This window comes from Chrysemys picta, chromosome 21, assembly GCF_011386835.1.
Source record: "Chrysemys picta bellii isolate R12L10 chromosome 21, ASM1138683v2, whole genome shotgun sequence".
Classification (NCBI taxonomy): domain Eukaryota; kingdom Metazoa; phylum Chordata; order Testudines; family Emydidae; genus Chrysemys; species Chrysemys picta.
In genome coordinates, this window is record NC_088811.1 from 17,974,659 (window position 1) to 17,997,034 (window position 22,376).

At 38.5% G+C, this 22,376-nt stretch overlaps 1 protein-coding gene across 11 annotated transcripts in view; it reads right to left on the reverse strand.

Moving 5' to 3' along the window:
- SPEN (spen family transcriptional repressor) overlaps positions 1–22,376 on the reverse strand; it is a 94,458-nt gene that overhangs the window by 62,404 nt on the left and 9,678 nt on the right. For 5 of the 11 annotated variants that reach the window (XM_065574979.1, XM_065574974.1, XM_065574975.1 and 2 more), the window contains exon 2: positions 2,614–2,934. In XM_065574979.1, coding sequence (XP_065431051.1) covers positions 2,614–2,934 — 321 coding nt within the window. Of the gene's footprint in view, positions 1–552; positions 2,935–22,376 lie in introns of those variants that run through there. The other 6 variants (XM_065574985.1, XM_065574984.1, XM_065574983.1 and 3 more) reach the window with 6 other exon arrangements.

Here is a 22,376-nt window from a genome sequence, read left to right on the forward strand (position 1 = left end):
TATCAAAGAGGATGGAGGTCCCAAAAAGGATTAAAACCCCACATGAAGAGATATAAATTAGCTTTGCTGGGTATGTTTAATTGTTAAGATTTTCAATTTGTTATTGCAGTCAAAGGATTTATATATCCTCCCTATGTCACTGAAACACATTGGTTTAAAGTAGCTAAGGCCCATTCTGTGTTTCAATATTAAAAAACATTTTATACAACATTGGAGGACAGTTCTATGTTCTAAGAATTTTAGCGTGCTATCTGAAATAAGGATATAGCAAAAATTGAAAGATGAAGTTAACAAAATATTTCAAATAGCTTAGTATTCTAATCTAGTCAGGTACCAGGATGGTATGTCTTCAAGACATGTCTACAATATGACAGATTAAGAATGATAGAGAACATATTTTCACAATTATAAATATGCCAGTGTCTAGGTTAACTTCAAAATCTAATTATCCATTTTATGAGGAACATTTTAACCTCTCCCCTCTACCTTCTCAGATTCTTCCTGGAGAACCAATTAATTATCAATTCCCTGGATCTTAATAACCCAACTCACTCCATAGTTCCTCTTCTTCTGCCGCATCATAGGATTTGTCTTCTATCAAAAATCATGGAAATATTTCAGTTTTTTCAAACTGGTAGCTGGATTAGAATCTTCTTTGATGAATATCTTGAGAAGTTACCTCAGTAATTTACAAATATGCCCCACAGAAGCCCTGGATCCAGACTCTCTACAGTATACCCATCCATTGTTTCTTACTAATATGCAACCTTAAGGTGAGGCAGAGTGTAAGTGCTTGCCTAGACTGCATTTTTTCTTCCCAACTCTCTTTAAAAAGAAGCTAACCACACTAACAAAACGTAAAATAAAATTCCAATAACTTCTGTCCTATTTAAAATTCATTACATATTCTTCTACTTCCTTATCTGTTGCTTGTAACTATGGCATTAGAAAACTATTTCAAGGCCTAACAAGTAAGAGTTTCTCTTTCTTTCCCCCTTTTGAAGGAAAAAGATCAACAATTTTATCAATGATTGCATTTAGCATCCTATCAAATGTTAGCCAGTGAAAGATAATTTAATGATGTAACAGAAAAAGCAATACTGCTAGAAGGTTACGGTTATAGCTGACATAAAAGAACAAAGTCCTTATCCATTAAAAGGACACAGAAGACAGACACAAGAGCTAGCAGAGCTGAACATCTAATGGCTACAGTGCTTTTCTGATTTATCTATTAGTACAAAGAACTACTGGAGTTAGTGGAAAGAGAGGGGTTGACTTGGGTTAGGAGAGGGGCTAATATACACAGGGCAGGGCATACCAACCTTTTCCAAGTGTGGAAACACGACCTATATTCCCAATTAAATCTAGGGAGAGAATTGTGAACATAACTTCCCCAATTTTGGCCCCTCTTATAGGGGTAATCCACCTTCTTAATGGGTAAGGGTGTCAAATGATATTTTAGATGAACCAACAAGAAAAAAAAAAATCTGAGTGACAAGATAAAAAAAATCCACAGGAAGCAAGTAGTCCCAAACTGAAACCATAACTCTGAAACCCCCAGACTTCTTTCTTGAGACAGTTGACACTTAGAAATGCATCCATTATTTTAATTTCCGGCCCTAAGTCTGAATCAAGCAGCTGGTAGAAGTACACCCAATGTATGAGGGAATGCATCATGGCTGGCCAGCGGGTATCCTCTATCCACCTTTGTAACCATCCAGCCTAGTCAATTTTGATTGATATATCCACAAACTGATTATTAGCACCATGTCCTTAAAACTAAAGTACCTTTAACTGTGCAGTAGCAAATGGCTTTTTAAGATACTAGATAGTAATCCACTCCCCTTGGCTGTACACCATCATATACATCTTGGCTTTATACCATCCCATAAATTCAAGGCAGTGGTTCTTATTCCAGTACTTTTAGAATGACTATAATTTCCAAATTTTAGAAATGTCCATCTTTTTTGACAATACCATCAGGAAGAATAATCCCAATAACCTGGAACTGATGTAGATCCAAAATGGAAACATCAAAAGCTGCCTTCAATCTTCTTCATCCAATATGTATTTCCATGCCTAAATGTTGTTTGTAGAATCCAAGATGCTGCATCACTGAAGTCTACTAGAAATTTTTGTTGACAATCCAATTAATATATAAACTGTATATAGTAAAAACTGAGGACTATGCATCAAGCTTTCAAATCATCTTATTTTCTAGTATTCCGAAGATACTCCACATAGAACTTGTGCTGCAGCAATATAGCTCCATCTGGTAGCAGTGATACATCCGAATAAGGCCTTAATTTTATCCAAAAAATGGAATCATTACTTCTAGAAGAATAACTCCAATATCGATGCTGGCCACAGGAAATCTTCGATCTTAAGACCACCTTATTTCAAGAGTAGATATCCAACCAGCTGCAGAAAACATCCTCTATGGATCCACAAGATACCAGCCACTGGGATAGGAATCACTTCCGTTTCCAACCCAAAATAGGAAACATAGATAATTCCCAAAATTTTAAATCCATCTGGGGGCCCTATATAGGAGTTTGCGTTTCTCACCATATCAAATACAAAATACCTGCCTAGAGAAACCTTGGAACTTACCCATCAAGTCTCCGCTCATAACGTCCTTCCCGTGCATGAAGTGATGGTGGGGGGCCATAAGTGGGGCCCCCCCCACCTCCTCTGAACCCAGAAACCTCTCTACTACGAGATGCTATGGAAACTGTATCATCCAATCCCCGAGCAGCACTCGGAATGGTTCCTGGTTCATTATAATCCGTCCGTAGGTCTCTATCTCCCATTTTGTTGACAGAGTTATGTGCCTTCTGTGCACTTTTGATGTCCACAAAATCCACAAAGGCCGCCACTCCACCTTCTGACCCCCTTTTGGGGAGAATTTTGACACTTTCAACACGTCCATATCTGCAAAAAAAAACAAAGCAAAGCAAATATATTAATGCTAATACAAAAGATCATATTCAAAAATACTGAAGTGTAAAAAAAAACATATTTAAACAACTGAGTCTTCTAAATAGTAAACGAATTTCAAAATAAGAATTTGTTTTTTTCTATGCAGCTGTCTAAGAGGAAAATTAACATTTGTACTTTCAGTAACTATTTTCAGGCTTCTTTCCTTTTTGATCTGAGAAGCATTTCTGGTTAGGCTACCAAGAGATCCATCTTAATAGACTATATTCCCAAACAACATCCTAAGAAATAAAAAGGCATTTATCGTTACAGTGGTACTCCTAATTTTTAATCTGATTTGACAATCTCGACATAATTAAAAACAATCAAAATAATTACAAATAAAGCTGCAACACTAAAAAAAACTTGACACAGCTATTTTACTACTCTGATCTAAATTTAATTAATTCAGTGTTAAAACAAGGTTGTTAATTCCAATACGGATTTCTGATCTCAAACGTATTTATTTACAATAGCTTCTTAGTTCACTTTTAAAGTGTGACCTACAAATGCACCTCTGGACTATGCTACTAGAATTCAACTTTAAACTCCCCATTATGAAACAGTAACACACTAGTTACATTCATGAAAGCTTTAAGAAATGTGACACAACCCTGCTTAGTATATGTTCTGATGTTAAGTAACTACAACACAGTATAAGTTGTAACCATGGCTTATTAATAAGAGCAAGGATTTAATGAATTATGGATATGAATTCAACTCCTTGCAAAAAACTACAAGCAACATACAAGGACTTGTATAAACTGATACAAACAAAAATTTTAAAAAACAGGAAGATGAAGAGTATCTTGTGTTAAGTATGTGTTTGAAACAGTTTAGAGGCACTATGTATGCCAAATTCCACATTAAAATTTTGAACAGCCAATTCACTCAGTCAAGAAGTTTCTAAAAAGCAGATAATGGCATTTTATTGCACACGTTCATTAGTTACAAAAAATAAAACACTTCCAAAATGTAAAATGCAGAATTTGGAAGCTCTTGACAAACTGGGTTGGAACATGCAGGAGAAAGTGTAAGACGTTTATAAACTGTAAAGACAAGGTTATTACAAAAATTAGTATTACTGATTCATGAGGATACAGTAAGTTGCTATAAAATTTGTGATAAAAAGGTAAAATTAGACACACTTAAACCTTAAGCAATTATCAAAGCTGTTCTCAGCTACTTGCTCCAGGAGGAAAAAGAGGTCACAATCAATAGCAAGCATATCATGGGTGAAGATTATTTCAGGAGCTAAGTTTGACTGTGTTACATACACGACTTTCATTAATAGTTTAAATAAAATTGCAAAAGCTACTCCACGAGTGGACTTTCCAATCAAATGCTATCTAAATCTAGATGAAAAGAACACGAGTACTTGTGGCACCTTAGAGACTAACAAATTTATTAGAGCATAAGCTTTCGTGGACTACAGCCCACTTCTTCGGATGTTCTTTTTACGGATACAGACTAACACGGCTGCTACTCTGAAACCTGAAATAAATCTAGATGTAGATTCTATCTTCCTCGGTTTCATACAGTACCAAACATACTGTTCACTCTCCAGTAAATAATACATGTAGCTAACAAAAGCATCTTTAAAATTAAGTGAACAGGTTGCTTGTTGAATATAAAAGCCTTGGGCAGCACTGTAAATGAAAAGCAGCATGGAGGAGACAGAACTTAGGGTATGTCTACACTGCCCACATTACAGCGCGGCTGTGCCAACGCTGTGACATGGGCAGTGTAGTCACACTTTATCGCTGGGATAGAGCTCTCCCAGCGATTAAAAAAAAAAAAAAAAGCCAGCCTCGAATGAGCGGTGGTAGATTTATGATAAAGTGCCATCTACACTGGCGCTTTTCAGCGCTAAAACTTTTGTCGCTTGGCAGATGTTTTTTCACACCCTTGAATGACTAAAGTTTTAGTGCTGAAAGTGGCAGTGTAGACGCAACCTGTGTGTGAAAATAGAGGTTACAGTGTCTAGCACTTTAAAACAACTACAGGTACTGCCATTTGCCTTAAATTAAAGGGGAAGTAGAACAGTCTGTACCTTGATGTTCACCCCTTTTATAAGACTATGATAAGTTTTGTACAAAGTATGCCTTGTGAGGTATCATTTGAAAACTCAATTTGCTGATCATTATTGTTCTGGTAAAATGTGTGTGGCAACATTGTATGTAAACTTATAAAATTCTTCTTTATGACATTACTGAGACATAGTCCAAGTTTAGAAAAGCAGCCACAAACCAGTTCCTCAGAGACAAAAGGCAAACTGATGCCTCAGCTAGGTGTCAACAAAATCAAAGGGACCACCACCTGGTTTAGTGGCCATTCTTTGCAGGAAAAAAAGGTGAGAGCGAGAAATTTACACCTTGGCAAACAAACAGCTGGAAGTGCCTATTCCCACAATCTTTGTCTCCGGAACCCCCACTGAAGAGGATTCTCAAAAGAATAAGAATAAATTCTCAAAGTATAAGAATGAGGGTCAGACCTCAAATTATGTCTCTGCTTCTCTATCTACCCACATGACATCAACAAGATCTGAAGAACAAAGGAGGCAGCATTGAATTGGGGCGGAGAGATCCTGACTGAAAGGATTTCAGCCAGTAAGACTGCTAGAACATGTGGTGAGAGACCTTTGCTTTGAATTCACTTAGCTTGTTAAGTTAGATATTAGCTGCGTTTTGCTTGTCATTTTTTATACAAATTCTGACTTATGCCTCATTACTTGTAATCACTTAAAATCTATCTGTAGTTAACAAACTTGTGTTCTTTAAACCAGTGTGCTTGGATTGAAGTGCTTGGGAAACTCCATTTAAGATAACAGGATTTGTGCATATCATTTTCTATTAATAAAATGACAGACTTTATATGCGCTTGTACTGCCCAGCCCTCTCCTGGACAAGACACACATTTCTGAGGAAAAGTCTGGGACTGGGAATTGCTGGTGTTGCTCTGCAGTGTAATTCAAGAGTGGCTGACCACAGCACTCATACAGCATAGCTAGGAGTAATTTACATGCTAGATATTGTCTGAGCAGATCAGGAATGGTTGCTCTCACAGCGTAAAAGGCACCCTCGGTTGGAGAACTGAGGGGACAGCTGTTCAACAGTCCAGATTGCACCCTGGGGGCATCACAGATATGATTATAATAATTTAAAAGCACTTTACAAAAACCCTCAGAAGGTTATACCAAGATCACTAGAAAAATTGCACTCGAATAAATTCTCAAAATCCACAATTTTCACTGAGTTTTTCTGCATTTACAGAATATTCAAAGGCTACTTTCAGAAGGAGGGGCTTCTGAAAGTTTCCCCATCAGCTCAGATGAGGTTGTGGTAGGCTGGATAGTTGTATTAGGACTTGCATTTAAAACAATATTTGCAGAGACCAGAAGAAAAAGGAATATGGTAGAGAAATAGTGAGGGGGATAATAAGAACGTACAAAGAAACAAGATGTGTAAAAGTCAAGAGGAGAGGATGGAAGGAAAAAAGTGAGCAGAGGCCCTTTGGGTAAAGTGAGATTAACTGTCCTCATGGTCATTTATGGTAATCTAGGTATTTACTAGTGTGACTGAAATACATCTGATTCCCACCAGAACATTAAAAAAAAAAAAAAAACTGGTCCCCTACAAGACTAAAAAAGGAAAAGATGAGAGAGCACTGAGTGTTTCAATTTTGTTTTCCTTTGAGTCTCTATGAATTCAGTGTGTAGCATCTAATGTATCAATTTGCATTTTTATTTTCTCAACATTTACAAATCCAATTTGACAGCGTTTTTCCATACTTTGTTTTTAGCAACAACAATCATGAACTCCTCACAAAAAAATATCCTAATGACCTTTGAGGGTGCAATTATATATAGCCTAGCTAACAATGTAGTTGCGCCATCTGTCAGTTACATTTCACACAAGTGCTCTTAAAATACTGGTTTCCACTTACTAGCCTGACAAACTTTTTATTTTCCCATTTTGCTAGTTATGGCACTTCCAAGTTTATAAAAACTGATTAAAAAATATCCAGGAGCTGTTTGTAATCGCCATAGCATAAACTGAGATCCAGTAATCTACCAAATGTTCACCTATGCCTCTATTTAAGTTATGGGAGAACAAGAAGTGCAGTACATGCCGTACATCAACAGAATTTGATCCCCATGCACCAAAGCAAGCAAAGAGCAATACTATGTCTTTTATACCTAAACCCCAATTTGTCTATTAACAAGTTTTATATTAAAAATGACATGCTCACGCGACAATTTGCTTGACAAACTGTTTTAATTCTTGTGTAAAAAACTACCTTGAGTGCTGTGAAATGCAGAATCATCATTTTATTTATTTCAAACAAAAAATACTTTGTTCAATCTTTTGTATTTTGGATTACAAATGTACAGGAGATTTAGTGCAATACTTTTAAATAGTCTGGCTGATAATACAACCAATCTTCGCTGAATGCCTGAAATCATTTTCCTTACGTGTTAAAGGAACAGATATCCTCACTGTACAAAAACCCATGGATTTTCCCCGTGGGCTGTTTAGGCAGGCAAATGCATGAGCAATTTAAATTACGCTGGTATCCTACGGCAGCAATAGTCCTAAATAATCCAACTTTAATTGAGATGATTCACTTTAATCTCTCCTCTATCTAGATGCTAAAATGTATGTGCGGCTTTAGTTTGCTGCACTATTGACGTGCAATGGGGATGATCTATAATAATCGCCTTTCTTGAGGGTGGCGGGGGACAAGCAAGAAAGGGGGGAGGGGAGCACGAGAGAGTGCTAAGCGCCCAGAGCCAGCTGTTGACACAGGAAGATTTGCATTTTCCTTGCCCCAACGCGGTCTGTGCCCTTTGATTACACACATCCTATAGTACCCCATCGTGAGGATTAATCTGTCTAGTGATCCGAACCAGCCCCACCCATTGGCTGCTCTCCGAGCTGCTCCTGTCTTTGCAGTTGCTGATAGAAGGGGGGCTGCATTGCTCCATGTTATTTGATCCTAAAGGGAGAGGAGGGGAGATCTGCAATGCTGCATCACAAGACAGGTTACTGCAGCAAAACCATACATTACAAGAAAATGATCCTTTCTAGAGCGTTGGGGGAGGAGAAGAGGTACTAAGGATACATTTCAATACTGTGATCGCAAGTTAATGCAAGATGGCGGGAGATACACTGCAAGGAGCAGCAGCAGAGGAAACAAGGACTTTGAGTGGTGCAACCTTTGTCCACAATCGGAAGGGCTGGGAAGAGGGGACAAGAGGACAACAAAAGCCATCACGACCTTCGGTAACGTTGGCAGAGGGGCTCCTCTGAAACCTTCAGGTCGTGTATTTATATCCATGCGTCAGCCCTGTCCACGAAGCGTGTTTCACAATCACGGGCAGTCAGAACAGAAAACAAAGACGACCGTTTGCTGTGCTCTAACTCTACCAACCCCAAAGAAAGCAAGGCTTTCTAATGCCTCTTCCTAGGTCTACCTCAGGCTGATTAATCATTAACTACCAATGTGTCGACAGGCAGTTATGAATCTCGCTATACAATGCAGCATTTCAGTGACTCGCAGCAGGAAGCTGAAACTTCAGGAACTATTATTGTTTACTGATTATTCTGTAAAGAAGGATGCAGAGGTCATCTCTTTCTCTGTCTGGAGTTATAAATACAGAGATGGAAGAGACCTATTCGGCCACTGAGTCCCCCTCGCTGTCAGTGCAGGATTGCAACAACGGGCTGTAAACAAAAGTGGGGTGTCTTATTTTTATTTTTTTAATTGCTAGATCATTATTGTTCAGTCCAACTAAGCTACACTTACACTAATGCAGCTTTTCAGGCACGGAAGAGGAATGAATGATTTAAACTGTTTTTTCATTGTAGAGCAGGCAAGCAACTGAAATCTCTCTCTGGGCTCTCGGTATGGATGTTGTGCGGCGCACGTTTCTCAGTCCCTCAACCCCATTCTCCCCTCCCCCCGCATCTCGCCCTCACTTACAGGCAAACAATGGACAGTCTGGGAAACACTTCCCTCCACCAATCCAAAGCCAGCTTCTCTCCTCCTCCCTAGGACCAACGTGTCCCTGAGACAAAGCCCTGCTGACTGGGGGAGGAGATGGAAGAGACAAGGCAGCAGTTTGCCAAAGTCATCTCTCCCTAAACAACTTTCTTTAAGCAAATCAGTACCGAGGAAATTAACAAGCTAAAGGCTATAGCCATTGCTGGGTCATAAGGGTGCCTTTGCATGGCTGACGTTTTTGACTGGAACAATTAGCCACTTCGTTTCACCACAAATTAGATATTTATCACAACTATTCACTCTTTTGAACAGGTTCAGCTATTCCTTAAGTAAATATTTTTTTAAACACAGGACTATTGTAAAGGAGCTGGATGGCAAAAGACTTTTTAAACAAGTATTTTAATTTGGTTTTGCTCATATAAATTAGTTAGGATCTCAAATCTTTTTATTACCTTTATTTCAGGCAAATTCGGCTTTAAGAAACAGGAGGCAAAGAATCGGTTTTTACTGATGTTTCAAATTTTTTATTGAATTATACATATTATAGAAATAAAATAAAATGTCTTGCCTCCCCTTGTCCCCTTAATTCATGTAATCTCAAGAGGAGCTCCCAGCAAGTCCACCAGCCCCATAAACCGATATTTTCAACACTGCAAAATTGTGTCATTTCAATCCCAGGTGCAGAAAAACCTCTTTACATTTTTACTTCAATCTCATTATCAGTTAGCATAATAAAATCCTATTTACAGTAGTAAGACATAACAGCAAACAAAAAAATCAAATCATTTCCGTTTATTTCTGCAACACTAGATATGGACAGTGACACATCACAAGGTGTGCTATTACAGCAGGACACCTGCACATCTGAAATTCGTTGGTAAGGTACAAAGCGAAAAGCCAAATACCTTCAGCCTCCTGAGAAGTGCAGCTGTTCTACCCGTGCAATGCCCAAACTCTCCCTCTTTTTAAATATATATATATAAAAATAATTGAAAGACACAGATCCTGACTTGTTAGAGTGCTCACACAGTCTGAAGCTTTGTTGGCCAGTTCATATTCTTCTTTTCCCACTGATATTTTTTATAATAAAATAACGTGAACGGATATAATCATTATCCAGATGGCTAGATCTGCCTGACTCATTTTATAACTTTAAACTAGTCCAAAAATTAGATGCCAGGGACTATTCTAAATCTGTGCTCTCTCTTTCATATTAAGCTAAACTTTACTGGTTAAAGGCACAGCAATGTAAAATATACACATACTAAATTGTAACACAGGCTTATATAATCATCCCTATGGGGTTTTTTTTAACTAGCCTAGCAGAGCTTCTTTTAATCCAGAGCGTCTATTCACTTGAGTTCTAGAGTATTCCACTATTCAGGACACATCAGTTTTATGTTTACTCCTAAATCCTTTGTGACTTTTTTTGCCTAGCAGAACAGGACAATAAGGAACTACTGCTGGTCAATGTAATGCTTCTTATATGCCAGAGGAATAACAGAATTTCCAGTTGAATCACTGCACACCCTAGCCTAGTCTATAATGTAGTACAGATTCAGGAATCACTTCTGACAACAGCTGACACGAACAAATCCCAAGGAAGCAGTGCTTAAAAGATTTAACTATGGTTTATGGTTTAAAAGTCTAACAATGTAGATGGGACAAAACCATCTTCCTCACCATTACATGAATGGTATAAAAAACTGTCTTGTCGACACAATCAGTAAGTTTTCAACACCCATTGCTGAAGACAGAGGCCATGAGACTACAACATGAAGGGACTTAGGGTACGTGTAACAATGTAAAAAATAATAATACTGTAGCAAGTCTCAGAGCATGGGGTCAACTGATTTGGACTCCTTAAGGGTCTAAAAACAGCAGTGTAGATGTTCCCGCTGGGCTTGGAGCCCGGATTTGGAGAACCTTCCCACTCACCAAATTTCCAAGCCTGGGCTCCAACCCCAGCGGGAACATCTACACCAGGGGTCCCCAGTGTGGTCCCCGCGGGCACCATGGTGCCCGCCGGGGCATCCATATGTGCCTGCTTACTGGCCACCGGAAAAGCAGCTGCTGAAAAGCGGCAATGCCTCTCGACGTTGTCGCTTCACAGCAGCATTTCAGCAGCGACGCCTCTTGACGTTGCCGCTTCATGGCGGCATTTCGGTGGCTGCTTGTCCGGTGGCCACGGTCCTCGGCGGCTAATCGTCCAGCACCCGCCCCATGGAAAAGGTTGGGGACCACTGGTCTACACTGCTATTTTTAGCCTCATAGTGCTAGCCCAATCAATATGGGCTCTGAGATTGGGGCGGGGGGGGGGGGCGAGAGGGAGAAAAGAGAATGTCGGTGTAGATGTGACATTGATTTGTGTCTGTACAAGTATTTTTCCATTTGTAATTTTATTATTTTCTGCATCAACAGTTACATTATGCCAAAAGTGGCACGAAACTTACAATACCCTGCACCCATTTATTATCACCCTGAGACCAGAGCAGCATCAAAAATACAAATCTTGTGAATTCCACTCTGCTAAGTCCAGTGCTCCCCTTGAAATCTGACAAAATGTTTGGTAATGCATTGATAGGAAAGAAAAGAGACAAGAGAGCTTATAAATAGATACAGAAAAAGAACTGAAGCAAATCTGAAACAAAGACGCTTGAAAGAGGCACTGATAGCAATATCGGAAAATATTGAATCTGAAAGAAAACTTTAAAAATACAGATACAAAAAGCAGCAAACAGAAGAAAACAAGAACGCTAAAATAATCAAGGTGACTAAAAAAAAAAAAAAGTGGAAAAGTTGAAAATGGTAAAAAAGGAAGGAAAATGGTAAAAAAGGAGGGAATTCACTGGACTACAACACTTAACCAGGTTAAACCAAAAGAAAAATGGGAAAATATAAGTCGTTATCTCTTTGTTACTTTGCTTGAAGCTTCTCTGACCACTGGAGGTTGCCCAAGGTGTTGGCCCACATAAGCCATAAGTCTGTCCCACTGGTTCTTCTAGGTTTAAGAGTCGAACCCCTTCCTAGAGAGCTCCTTCCCTATTAAGCCTCTATACGCAAAGTATTGCGCAGAACTCTACAGACAACACTATATAAAGATAAGTACCATTATGCAGTTTCCATTAGCCTGGTAGAAAAAACAGTCCAACAAAATACCTCTACATTTTTACATTGGGACATCTCCTTTTACGTAATTTCAGAAGGAAGAGGTTAAGAGTTCTTTTCCTGCTAGAATCAGCTTTCCCTTGGTCTCCAAATTAATGCTTCAGGGCATATTCATAATTGGTAATCTTACCCTAAACAACCTGAAAACGGTCTGATGTTATAAATAAAAAGTGCGGGTTATTAAATACAAAAGGACTGACTGCTGAGTTTTACAGTTAAAGCCTGCATAAAACTTTAGTTGGCACTTTCATTAGACCAACAGGATATTTTACATTTCTTTGCACCACACAAACGCCAACTTTTCAATTTTCAGAGAACCCCAAATTAAGGTGGTTGGTTTTAGCTGTGCAACTCCTTCAATGTTAATAGCTGGTGAATAGCTACAGTACACGCTATCAGATATTTTGGAAATGTAATGAAATATGCTTATCTGGCTTTGAACAAATGGAAATCCAAAATTTTCCATTTTAAATATCAGGCCTAAAATTTGTTTTCTGCTTTACTTCAAATTGAGCCAGGTGGTGAAAAATATTATCATGGCATTTTCATTCACAAGGGGGAAAAAACCAACAAGTTAATCAGAAATATGTTCCCAAGCTTGCAAATATATCAATTTTAACAATTCAATTCTGTCTACATTATCAGAGATACAAAACTGAATTCACTACATCCACTAAAAAGTACATTTCAAGCCAAGTTCAAATAAACATTCAAAGAAAGGTAACCTGATGAACTCAGCTGCTAATCATTACTGCACTGCCACTCAAAACAACCTCCGAAACTGTTCTAATTTGTTAAATTATAACTCAAACGCTGATTTACAAATACAGAAACTTACATAGGGCTGCTGAACCCGCCAAGTAGCTGAACTTAAAAGAAGCCAAGAGCAGTATCTACTATAAACATCTCTATCCAAATTTTAATTACTACAGGCCTGATCCAAAGTCCACTGAAGTCAATAGGTGACTTTCCATTGAATTCAATGACCTTTGGATATGGTTCTATATTGGTTCTTGGCACTGCAGAAACAACAAAAATAGCTTGATCTAATGACTACTTGTAGCAGACTGCTAACCTCATTCATGCTGCTGTCCCTTCAAGATTAATCTGACTACTTTGGAAATGTTGAAAATATCTTTAATGTAACCATTTCTGCTTACTACAATTATCAAATGATACCCTTTGATATCCTTGATTTGATCTACTGTACAAGCTTTTATTTTCTTTTGAAATTTAACAAAATACTGCAGGATTGAAATGATGTTAAGACATTCCTGTAAAATAAATATAGATGTTAAGAGGCAAGCAACCAGCAAGGCCAGTTTATACCACTGATCCAAATACTGTATCTTTCTCAACACCAAGTCCAAAGTGGAGCTGATTTCTGGACCAACACCTTGTAAAGAGAAACTTGGGGGTGTAAAATTAAAGCACTAGGTTTAACGTAAAGGTAACAGAGGCCACCAATAATTTATGGAGTACTTGCTGACTGGTTCTGTAGAGCAGACTTGTCTCATGGTGCTGGCTTTCCATGTTTCCAAGATGGTACATCACATTAAAGACAGCTAAATATATACATCAAATGCTTTTCTAATATTACTTTTCCCTGGAAGCAGCTGTAGATGCCATAGGGATGTTAAAGCAATTGTGAGTGAGAGGGGAGGTGGTCTGCATGATTATGAATGGGAGAGTTCTCTTTAGATCCAGTTCACACTACGCAAAAAGTTTGAGAAATTCTATATTAGTTTCATCAGCACACCATGCAAGAATTAAAGCTACTGACATCATGGGAACACTAGCATCCTGATTTTACTATGGGAACAGACAGTCTGAAGGCAATGATTCAGAAAAGTGCTTTAATTATCCCACTCCTACTGTTTTCCAGTAGCACCGCTTCTGGATAGCAATATTCTTCCAGCTCTGCTTCTCCAAAATTTATTTACAGAGGCTTTTATTGAGCTTCCAGCCGCCAGGGTGGATAAATATTAATGATTATTTAAATAAAGAAAAACTTTTATTTAAATTGATTTTTATTTTGTTAAGTTATAATAAACTTGTTTTGCAAATAAACTTGCTTAAAATGAAATCTGAATTTAATACAAAATATAAGGCCTAAACTACTTATAAACACTTAAAACATTTAAACAAAAAAATAAGTCCGTAAGTCCATGAGCTTCTATCAAAAAAGCTTTGAGTTAAAGGCTACTTTTCTATATGAAGAAAGAATCAGGGGGAAAACATCCAACTTTTGAGGTCAAACTATCAATTGGCACAATAGCTCATGTACTATATTGAGGGCTTATTTTGTTCAATAAAAATAAATTTTGTTTAAACATACAAAGCATATAAATTCCAGTTACCATCCTAATGCAGCTTGAAACAAATCACGAGCAAAAAGTTAATCTAGTAAATAAGCAATATATTCACCACCATTTTCTAACATACTAAAAATGAAAAATAGATAGAAGCTGAAAACATTAAACTATATAATTGCTTAAATATATACTTATAGTGTACTCTCCTAGGTAGTAAAAAGATGTACCAAATATAATGTGAAGGTTCTTAGTTGTAATGCTTATCTCGCCCAATGAGAATGCATCTTTCTTTAGGAATTAAGTACAAATGGAAAAGTTAATTAAAATCAATTATTTAAATCAAGGCTTTCAATGTGGTGATTTAAATTATTTAAATTTCCCTGATTTAAATCAATCCACGCTGTCAGCCCTTAGCAAAAAACAGCTGTTCTTGAGGGTGTTCTCGCTAGTTGTTCTTCTCCCAGCAAGCATGATGCTTCAGGGAGCCCTCAACTTCAACAGTAGCAACAGTTAAAGAATCAGTTTATGAAAACCATTAAGGTGATTTATGTGACCAATTCAATTTTTAAATATAGCTTCCCCACTTTTATCTTAGCCTAGCTAATTAGCCACATGCACTCTTCCCAAAGTGCTCATGGGGCATATAATGGTTGCGTAGAGCCAGAGGAGAAATTTAGCAAAGTCCTGTATTAGGCCAGATGGGCAAGTCATCCATTTCTTCTGTTTTCATTTTCAGCTTGAACTGTCTCAGAATGTGTCATTCTGTAACCTTATTGACACCATGGCTATCAATGGTTGGTTGTTTGGGGGTTGTTTTCTATGGGAAATTTCAATTTTGACTATCAACAGTAGGCATGCTAAGGAGCCGGGGGCACACGTGTTTTTACCATCATGTCAGTGGAAACACCTGTGCCCTGTCCACACTAGCACATCACCAGCAGAGGTGCACTGATGGAAGATTTAAAAAACAAAACAACAGCACAGACAGTCAATGATACTTTTTGTACCTGGGTTATCCAAGAATGACGTGCTAAATACTTCTGACACCCTACACAGTAAATCTTTGCTGAACTTTGTTTTCATTTTTGCTTTGCAATTCTCATTTAACGTATCATTTCAGGACATGCATTAGGAACACTGCAAAGTCAGCACATGAAAGATTTTAGTTTTACTTAAATATATTGCGCCAAGTTTTGCTTTTGGATGCATGTACAACTTTGATTAGCGTTTCACATGTGTATAATGGAGGGCAGTGAGTACAGAATTTTAGTTTTACTTCTGTTACAAAGTCATCTTCTTGATGGGGTGGAAAGCTTTTAGAAATATGATTATACAGAAGGGAAGTAAAATGATCAAGTGTATGGGTAGAACAGAATGTTTTGACACTGTTTGATCTATTAATTTACATGGTGGTGTGGGGAAAAGGAACATAGTTCTTTAAGAGCCAGGACATCTTGCTATGCCATACATAAAGGCAATTTGCTTTGATGGAAGAATCCAAGGCAGCGAGAATATGCAATTGAGCAAACAGGGATGGGCCTCTGTACTCACTGCCCTCCATTATACACATGTGAAACGCTAAGCAAAGTTGTACATGCATCCAAAAGCAAAACTTGGCTCAATATATTTAAGTAATAATCTTGTGATAGTGAAGTTTCAGGATTCCTCTTCCCCCAAAAAGCCACGATATAAATGTGTTAATCAGTAATTAGTATATTTTTAGAACAGGCACTCTAAATGAGTAGTTAAGAGCAGCAAGTAGGTGGTTTAATTTCAATCTTCCACTACATGACCTTGGGAAAGTCATGTAATGTCTATGTACTGCAACTTCTCCATCTGTAAAATGGAGATACTACTACTTATTTAGCTTTGTAAAGTGCTTTGCGACTTTCAGATAAAAAGCATTATAAAAGTTGAAAGTAGGATTTTTACCAAATAAGTTACCTGTGGTTCATGGCCTTAGCCACATCCCCAGAGAGGAGAAAGAAAACCACCCTTCCAAACCCAGAAGAACCAGCACATACACTTCCCCAAAGTCCCCGCCCCCTCCCTGCCCTTATTCCAACCCCTTCCCCAAATCCCCACCCCAGCCCCAACCCCTGAGCGCGCCGTGTCCCTGTTCCTCCCCCTTTCCTCCTGGAAAGTCCTAAGCACCGCCAAACATCTGTTTGGCAGCAGGAAGCGCTGGGAGGTAGGCAGAGGAGCAGGGACACGGCGCGCTGGGCAGGGGAGGGGAGCTTGGCTGCTGGTGGAGTCAGCACCTATGGCGGGCCGCAGGAAATAACTCGGCTCGCAGGTCACGTGTTTTGAGACCCGTGCCCTAGACAGCCATGATGATTAGCCTCAGGCTACCACCCCTAAAACCACTAAGATAGAGAGGCGGGAGTCCCTGAAAAACCTGTAACATCAGAAAAAGCAGAAGGCTGGTCTACACCACAGACCTATATCGGTATAACTATGTCGCTCAGGGGCATGAAAAATCCAGACCCGAGCGACGTAGTTATACCAACCTAACCTCTCCCCCCCCGTGTAGACAGAATTATTTCGACAAGAGAGCTTTTCCCATCAACATAGCTACTGCTTTACAGAGAGGTGGAATAATATCTTCACTAAAGTGCTACAATGGCACTGCTGTAGCGCTGTACGTGAAGACAAGCCCCATGATTGAGTGAACAGACATTCACTTATGTCCAACCCCCAAGAACTGAAGGGGTGCTGTCCTACCAATTTTAAAAAGCTATTCTAATCTTTCCGTGCAGAGTTTTACTATTAGGCCATTCGCCACTATTAATAAATTAAAGTTTGGAAGTTAATTGTTAAGCTAGGGCTTTTTTCAGGAGAGGGAAGAGGAGAAAGATGAGTGTTAGAACAAACAGTAGGAGTAAATGGAGTTGTTACTGCAGATGCAAAGTAACTACTTTCCATAGACTCAGACTTTTAGGCCAGAAGGGACCACTGTGATCATCTAGTCCAGTGGTCCCCAAACTTTGGGACACAACCCAGTAGGGGGACACAGCCCGGGCCAGCCCCCATAAGGAGGCAGGGAGGGAGCACCACCCTGCCCCGCCCCACTCCCAGCTCTGGCCCCCATTGCTTCAGTGTACTGTTCTTAGCACACACAGAAAATATAGCATGGCTCTTCAGGCATACACATGCACACAACCCCACTCTGAGCCACTAAACATTTCCAGTGGAGTAGTGATTCACATGTGAGGAAAGGCTGATCAAGACTGAACACAAAGCATTCTTGGAAATACTGCAATATGACTTGAAGTGAAGAGGCTTTGAAGCAAACTCCATTAATGTGTGCCTTTTTTAAAAAAAGGCAGGATTAATTTAAGTTTGTATCAAAACTTTTAAAGCTAACAAGTAACACAAACAAGGAGTTCTTTTAGCACCCACATTTGCACGTACCCTTACACTTTGTTATATTTAGTTTGATAATGTGATAGATCATTACTTGTATAATTGCAATTCTATTGTTTCAGAATTTTTACTGAATTCACAATAGATTCAGAACACTAATGCTGCGGGGGTAAAACCAAAGTTTTGACTGTGTGGTAACTAAGAGCTTGTCTACACGCAAAAGTTGTACTGTTTTAACTACACAAGTATAGTTAAAGCAGTACAATCCCCTACTAAAGACACTTGTATCTGTATAAAAGGTGCTATATACCATACAGCTATTCCCGTACAGTAAAGGGAATAAACAATACCAGTATAACTGCACCCAAACAAGAGGTTTTAGCAGTATATACACGTCAGAGAAGAAAATAAATAAATAAATAAATAAATAAATAAATAAAATCACATCCTAAGTTATACCAGTATAACTGCATGCAGACAAGGCCTGACAATTCCAAGGAATTTCTCTTAGGGCTTCAGTCTACACTGGCAATGCTAAAGCGCTTTACCATGCCTTGTGTGATCGCGGCGCACTCTCCCAGTGCTCTTAAAACAAAAACCAAAAACGAACAAACAAACAAAAAACCACACCTCAGCGAGGGGCGTAGCTCCCAGCGCTGGGGCACTGCTTACACTGGCGCTTTACAGCACTACAACTTGCTGCGCGGGGGCGGGGGGGTCACACCCCTGAGCAAGAAAGCTGCAGCGCTGTTAATTGCCATTGTAGACAAGCCCTTAGGATTAGAGGTCTATTGGCTTTATTCTAATTTTTACCATTAGATTATCAACTTGAATTGGCCCTGTAATCTCAAAGAGATACATTATTCCTTACTTTCTAACTCAAGCAGCTGAGTAGCACTGCAATTCTGCGTACCAGAAAAAGAGCCATCACATTCAGTGGTGGTTTCATTTCTGTGTAAATTCGGAATGTACTCTACAGAAGTTTAAATCAGTAATGTGCATAAAACATCTTCTAAATAAAAACAATCTTCCATAACTTAATTTTTCCTTTTGGTAGTGTATGCTAGGATTTGTCTGAATTACATTTAAAGACACAGTGCATCATAATTAAGTTTTCATTGCTGCATTCCCTATCTGGTAAGTTTGATTCTCCAAGACCTCCAGCCAAGTGGGTTTACATCCATTCAGTAGTAGACCGAGGAAAGAACACAGTTATAATAACATTTTCCCCACCCACGCAGCACAGTATTTCAAGTATGCTTTGTGCTAAGGCTTTATTAACCTTGGTGCTTGGTGGTTCACCACTTTAGTAATGTTTGCTAAAAATTTTGCTGAACTCCGAGACTAAACTAAACTACAGCATAAAATTTCAAAACAGATGAGGTGTCTGCGCGGATATCAGAGAACTTGGAGAAACCCAAATAGGTAGGAAGTTAACTTCTCAGTCATCATTTATACCAACCCAAACAAGTGAATCTTCATTGTAATTCTCAGAGATAGATTATCAAAATGGCAGCTTTTGGCACGCCCCAACCAAACTCAGATCGAACATTCAGCAGTAATTTGCCTATGAGAAGAAAATCAGAACCCAGGTTGGATTTCAAGGGTTATCTAGTGCATCTGCTTGCAGTAACTGAAATTCTTACATGAAATTGACTATTTTTAAAATCCTATGGCCATGAAATTGACCAAAATGGACCCTGGATTTGGTAGGGCCCTAGCTATAGGGAAGATTTCACATGGACCTATTAAAATAGTTTCTTCCCAGCAACTGCTCATTGGTGATGAGAGACTATCCATTCCTGTTATCTTTGTAAAGTGGTCTTTATAGGAAAAGTTATCAACCAACTGCCTTGTAACCAAGATAGTTTGGTAGCCTCTGTGCCATTTCTTAAGTAGGAAGAGCTGCAACGAATCACAGGACTTGCAGGCATAGTCATGAATTCTGGAAGTTCATCTACTCCTGAAATTTCACTATTTTCAGTTCAAAGAGGAAAACTTCCCCTATCACCCTGAAACTTAAATTCTTTCTCAGTTCACAGCCACTGTGTGCTAGGTGGTTTTGGAAATCCCATCTAAATATGTGATTATGAGCCTATTTAAGTAGGATTGTCAAAACAACCTGTGACTTAAAAGCAAGTCCCATTGACTACAAACTGCAAACCCAGGTGGAGGAGGAGGAAAGCTGAAATACTTTAACCAGGCTATACTGACTTATGAATATTCAATCAGAAGGTAGATTGCCAATATAATACAGGCTAGTTGCCTATCAATTTTGTTTGAGTTGGTGCTGGTCTCACAGTAAGGAAGTTAATGAGGACTTTTACATGTCCTTTGTAGCATGGATGAGCAGTTTAAATCTGAAACGTCTTAGGAAAATATTATGTAAAATCTGAAATTCTACAAACTATAATCTAGTACAAAACATCCATGTTTGTCATTTATAACTATAGAACAGAAAAACAGTAACACATACATAAAAAAAATTTGAATTAAAATATTATGTTGATTCAAATACAGTCATTTTTCCTAAATTCTTTTTATCCACCCTGCGTTGGAGACATTAATATTAGCTCAATCTCATGTTTGATTGGAAGCTATATACTTTTACCTATCTAGAGGGAATGGATCTCTCACTCAAATTCACACCACTCCAAAGCCAACATATACTAAATGAAATTTGAAATCACCGGTGCTTTTTGAAGTAGCTAAAGGAGGATCCATTTCAAAAAGGAGAACTTATTAGATACCCATAATACTAAATGACAAAAACCCGGTTGGCATCCAGATCTGACTTCCAATTATGTACTTTATATGCCTACCATCATCCTCCCAAACTCATGGACAAGAGGTCCCTACAACCAATTTGGTACTGTCTCCAGCTATGGGTATAGGGAAGTAAACCCACTTGGTGTAGTAGATGATGATGCTGGAGATCAATTATTATTCTGCCAAAACAGCTCTGCCACTATTTAATCTTCTGGCTTTGAAATGGTTTAAAGTTCTCTTCGTTATACTGTTCCTTTTAAAAAAAAATGCGAACAAAAGCATAGTTTCCTTTGTCTTTAACACAAAAGTTTAGATCTTTAAACAGAAGCTAATATAGTTGATGAAGGCACTTAGATCATACGAAAGTCTATATTGCTTATATGGTGAGCTTTTGTAGCTAGTTTTTAAGAGAATAAAGAAACACTTTTCCAATTCAAGCACACTAAATATTTTCATGATTCCCCACTCTTCTCAGTGTATGCACACCGTGCCTCAGGTGGCACATGACCAGGATTCATCACCAAACTTGGTCCACTGGTTGAATTATTAGCTTCCCCGGCTTGGGCCAGGTCACAACATACCTTTAGGTTGACATTGAAGAGTTGGGTCCTTGGTAATGTAGGAGTCTGAGAAAAGGATAGCAGAAGCCTACAATATAATTTTACACAACAAAGTGCATTTCCAAGAGTTCTGTTTTATGAAATAGGTTTCAGATTAGTTCATATACACTGTCTTCATATTAACGATCTTATTCTGTTACCAGGTTAGTTTCCAGTTGTCCTTTATACTTCGGTACATGGGAGTTTATTCTTTAAAAAGAAGCAAATATCTACAATGGTCAGTGATGGGACACTACAGAATTCTTTCCCAGATGTCTGGCTGTTGGGTCTTGCCCACATGCTCAGGGTCTAACTGATTGCCATATTTGGGGTCGGGAAGGAATTTTCCTCCAGGTCAGATTGGCAGAAATCCTGGAGGTCACCTGCAGATTTAAATTAGTAAATGGTGGATTCTCTGTTATTTGAGGTCTTTAAACCATGATTTGAGGACTTCAGTAACTCAGACAGAGGTTATGGGTCTATTACAGGAGTGGGTGGGTGAGGTTCTATGGCCTGCAATGTGCAGGTCAGACGAGCTAGATGATCATGATGGTCCTTTCTTGAAGTCTATGAGTAAGACTTTAATGTTGGGTTGTGTTTTTAAGGACCACTATTGTTTTGATTTGTTACATGGACAGGTCTCTTTAAAAGTTTACATTTTTATTCCTTCATTACATTCTTTTATATAGCATGTGCTGCAATTATAGAGTACAGTAGATTGAATAAAAACCATCAAAATATTGAAGCTGTGACACAATTAGCACATTAAGTAAAGCACTCACTCCACCCTAAAACATCACTGTAAAACAGCATTAATGAAGTTTTAGTCAGACTGGGGGAGCCCAATATTATTGATAACCACCCACAGAAGATTGAGAATACTTCAAACAAACAGGGAGGTGAAACACTTTTGTAGTCCCAGTATTATCGCAGTATGATCATTAGGTTTTAAAGATGACAGGCAAGCTATTTGTTAGTTCAGTTTACAAAATAGTAACCTTTGTCTAAAGCTACCCATTTACAATGACCAACACACTACAAAGATCTTGGGAATGTAAGCCATTAACCAGTTGCACAATATTTGATTTCCCAGCTTCAGCATCATGTTTCCCAAGAGTTTTAAATTGGCATGCTGAAGAGGTGGCTAAACAAATCAGATTACAGTGATTAAATA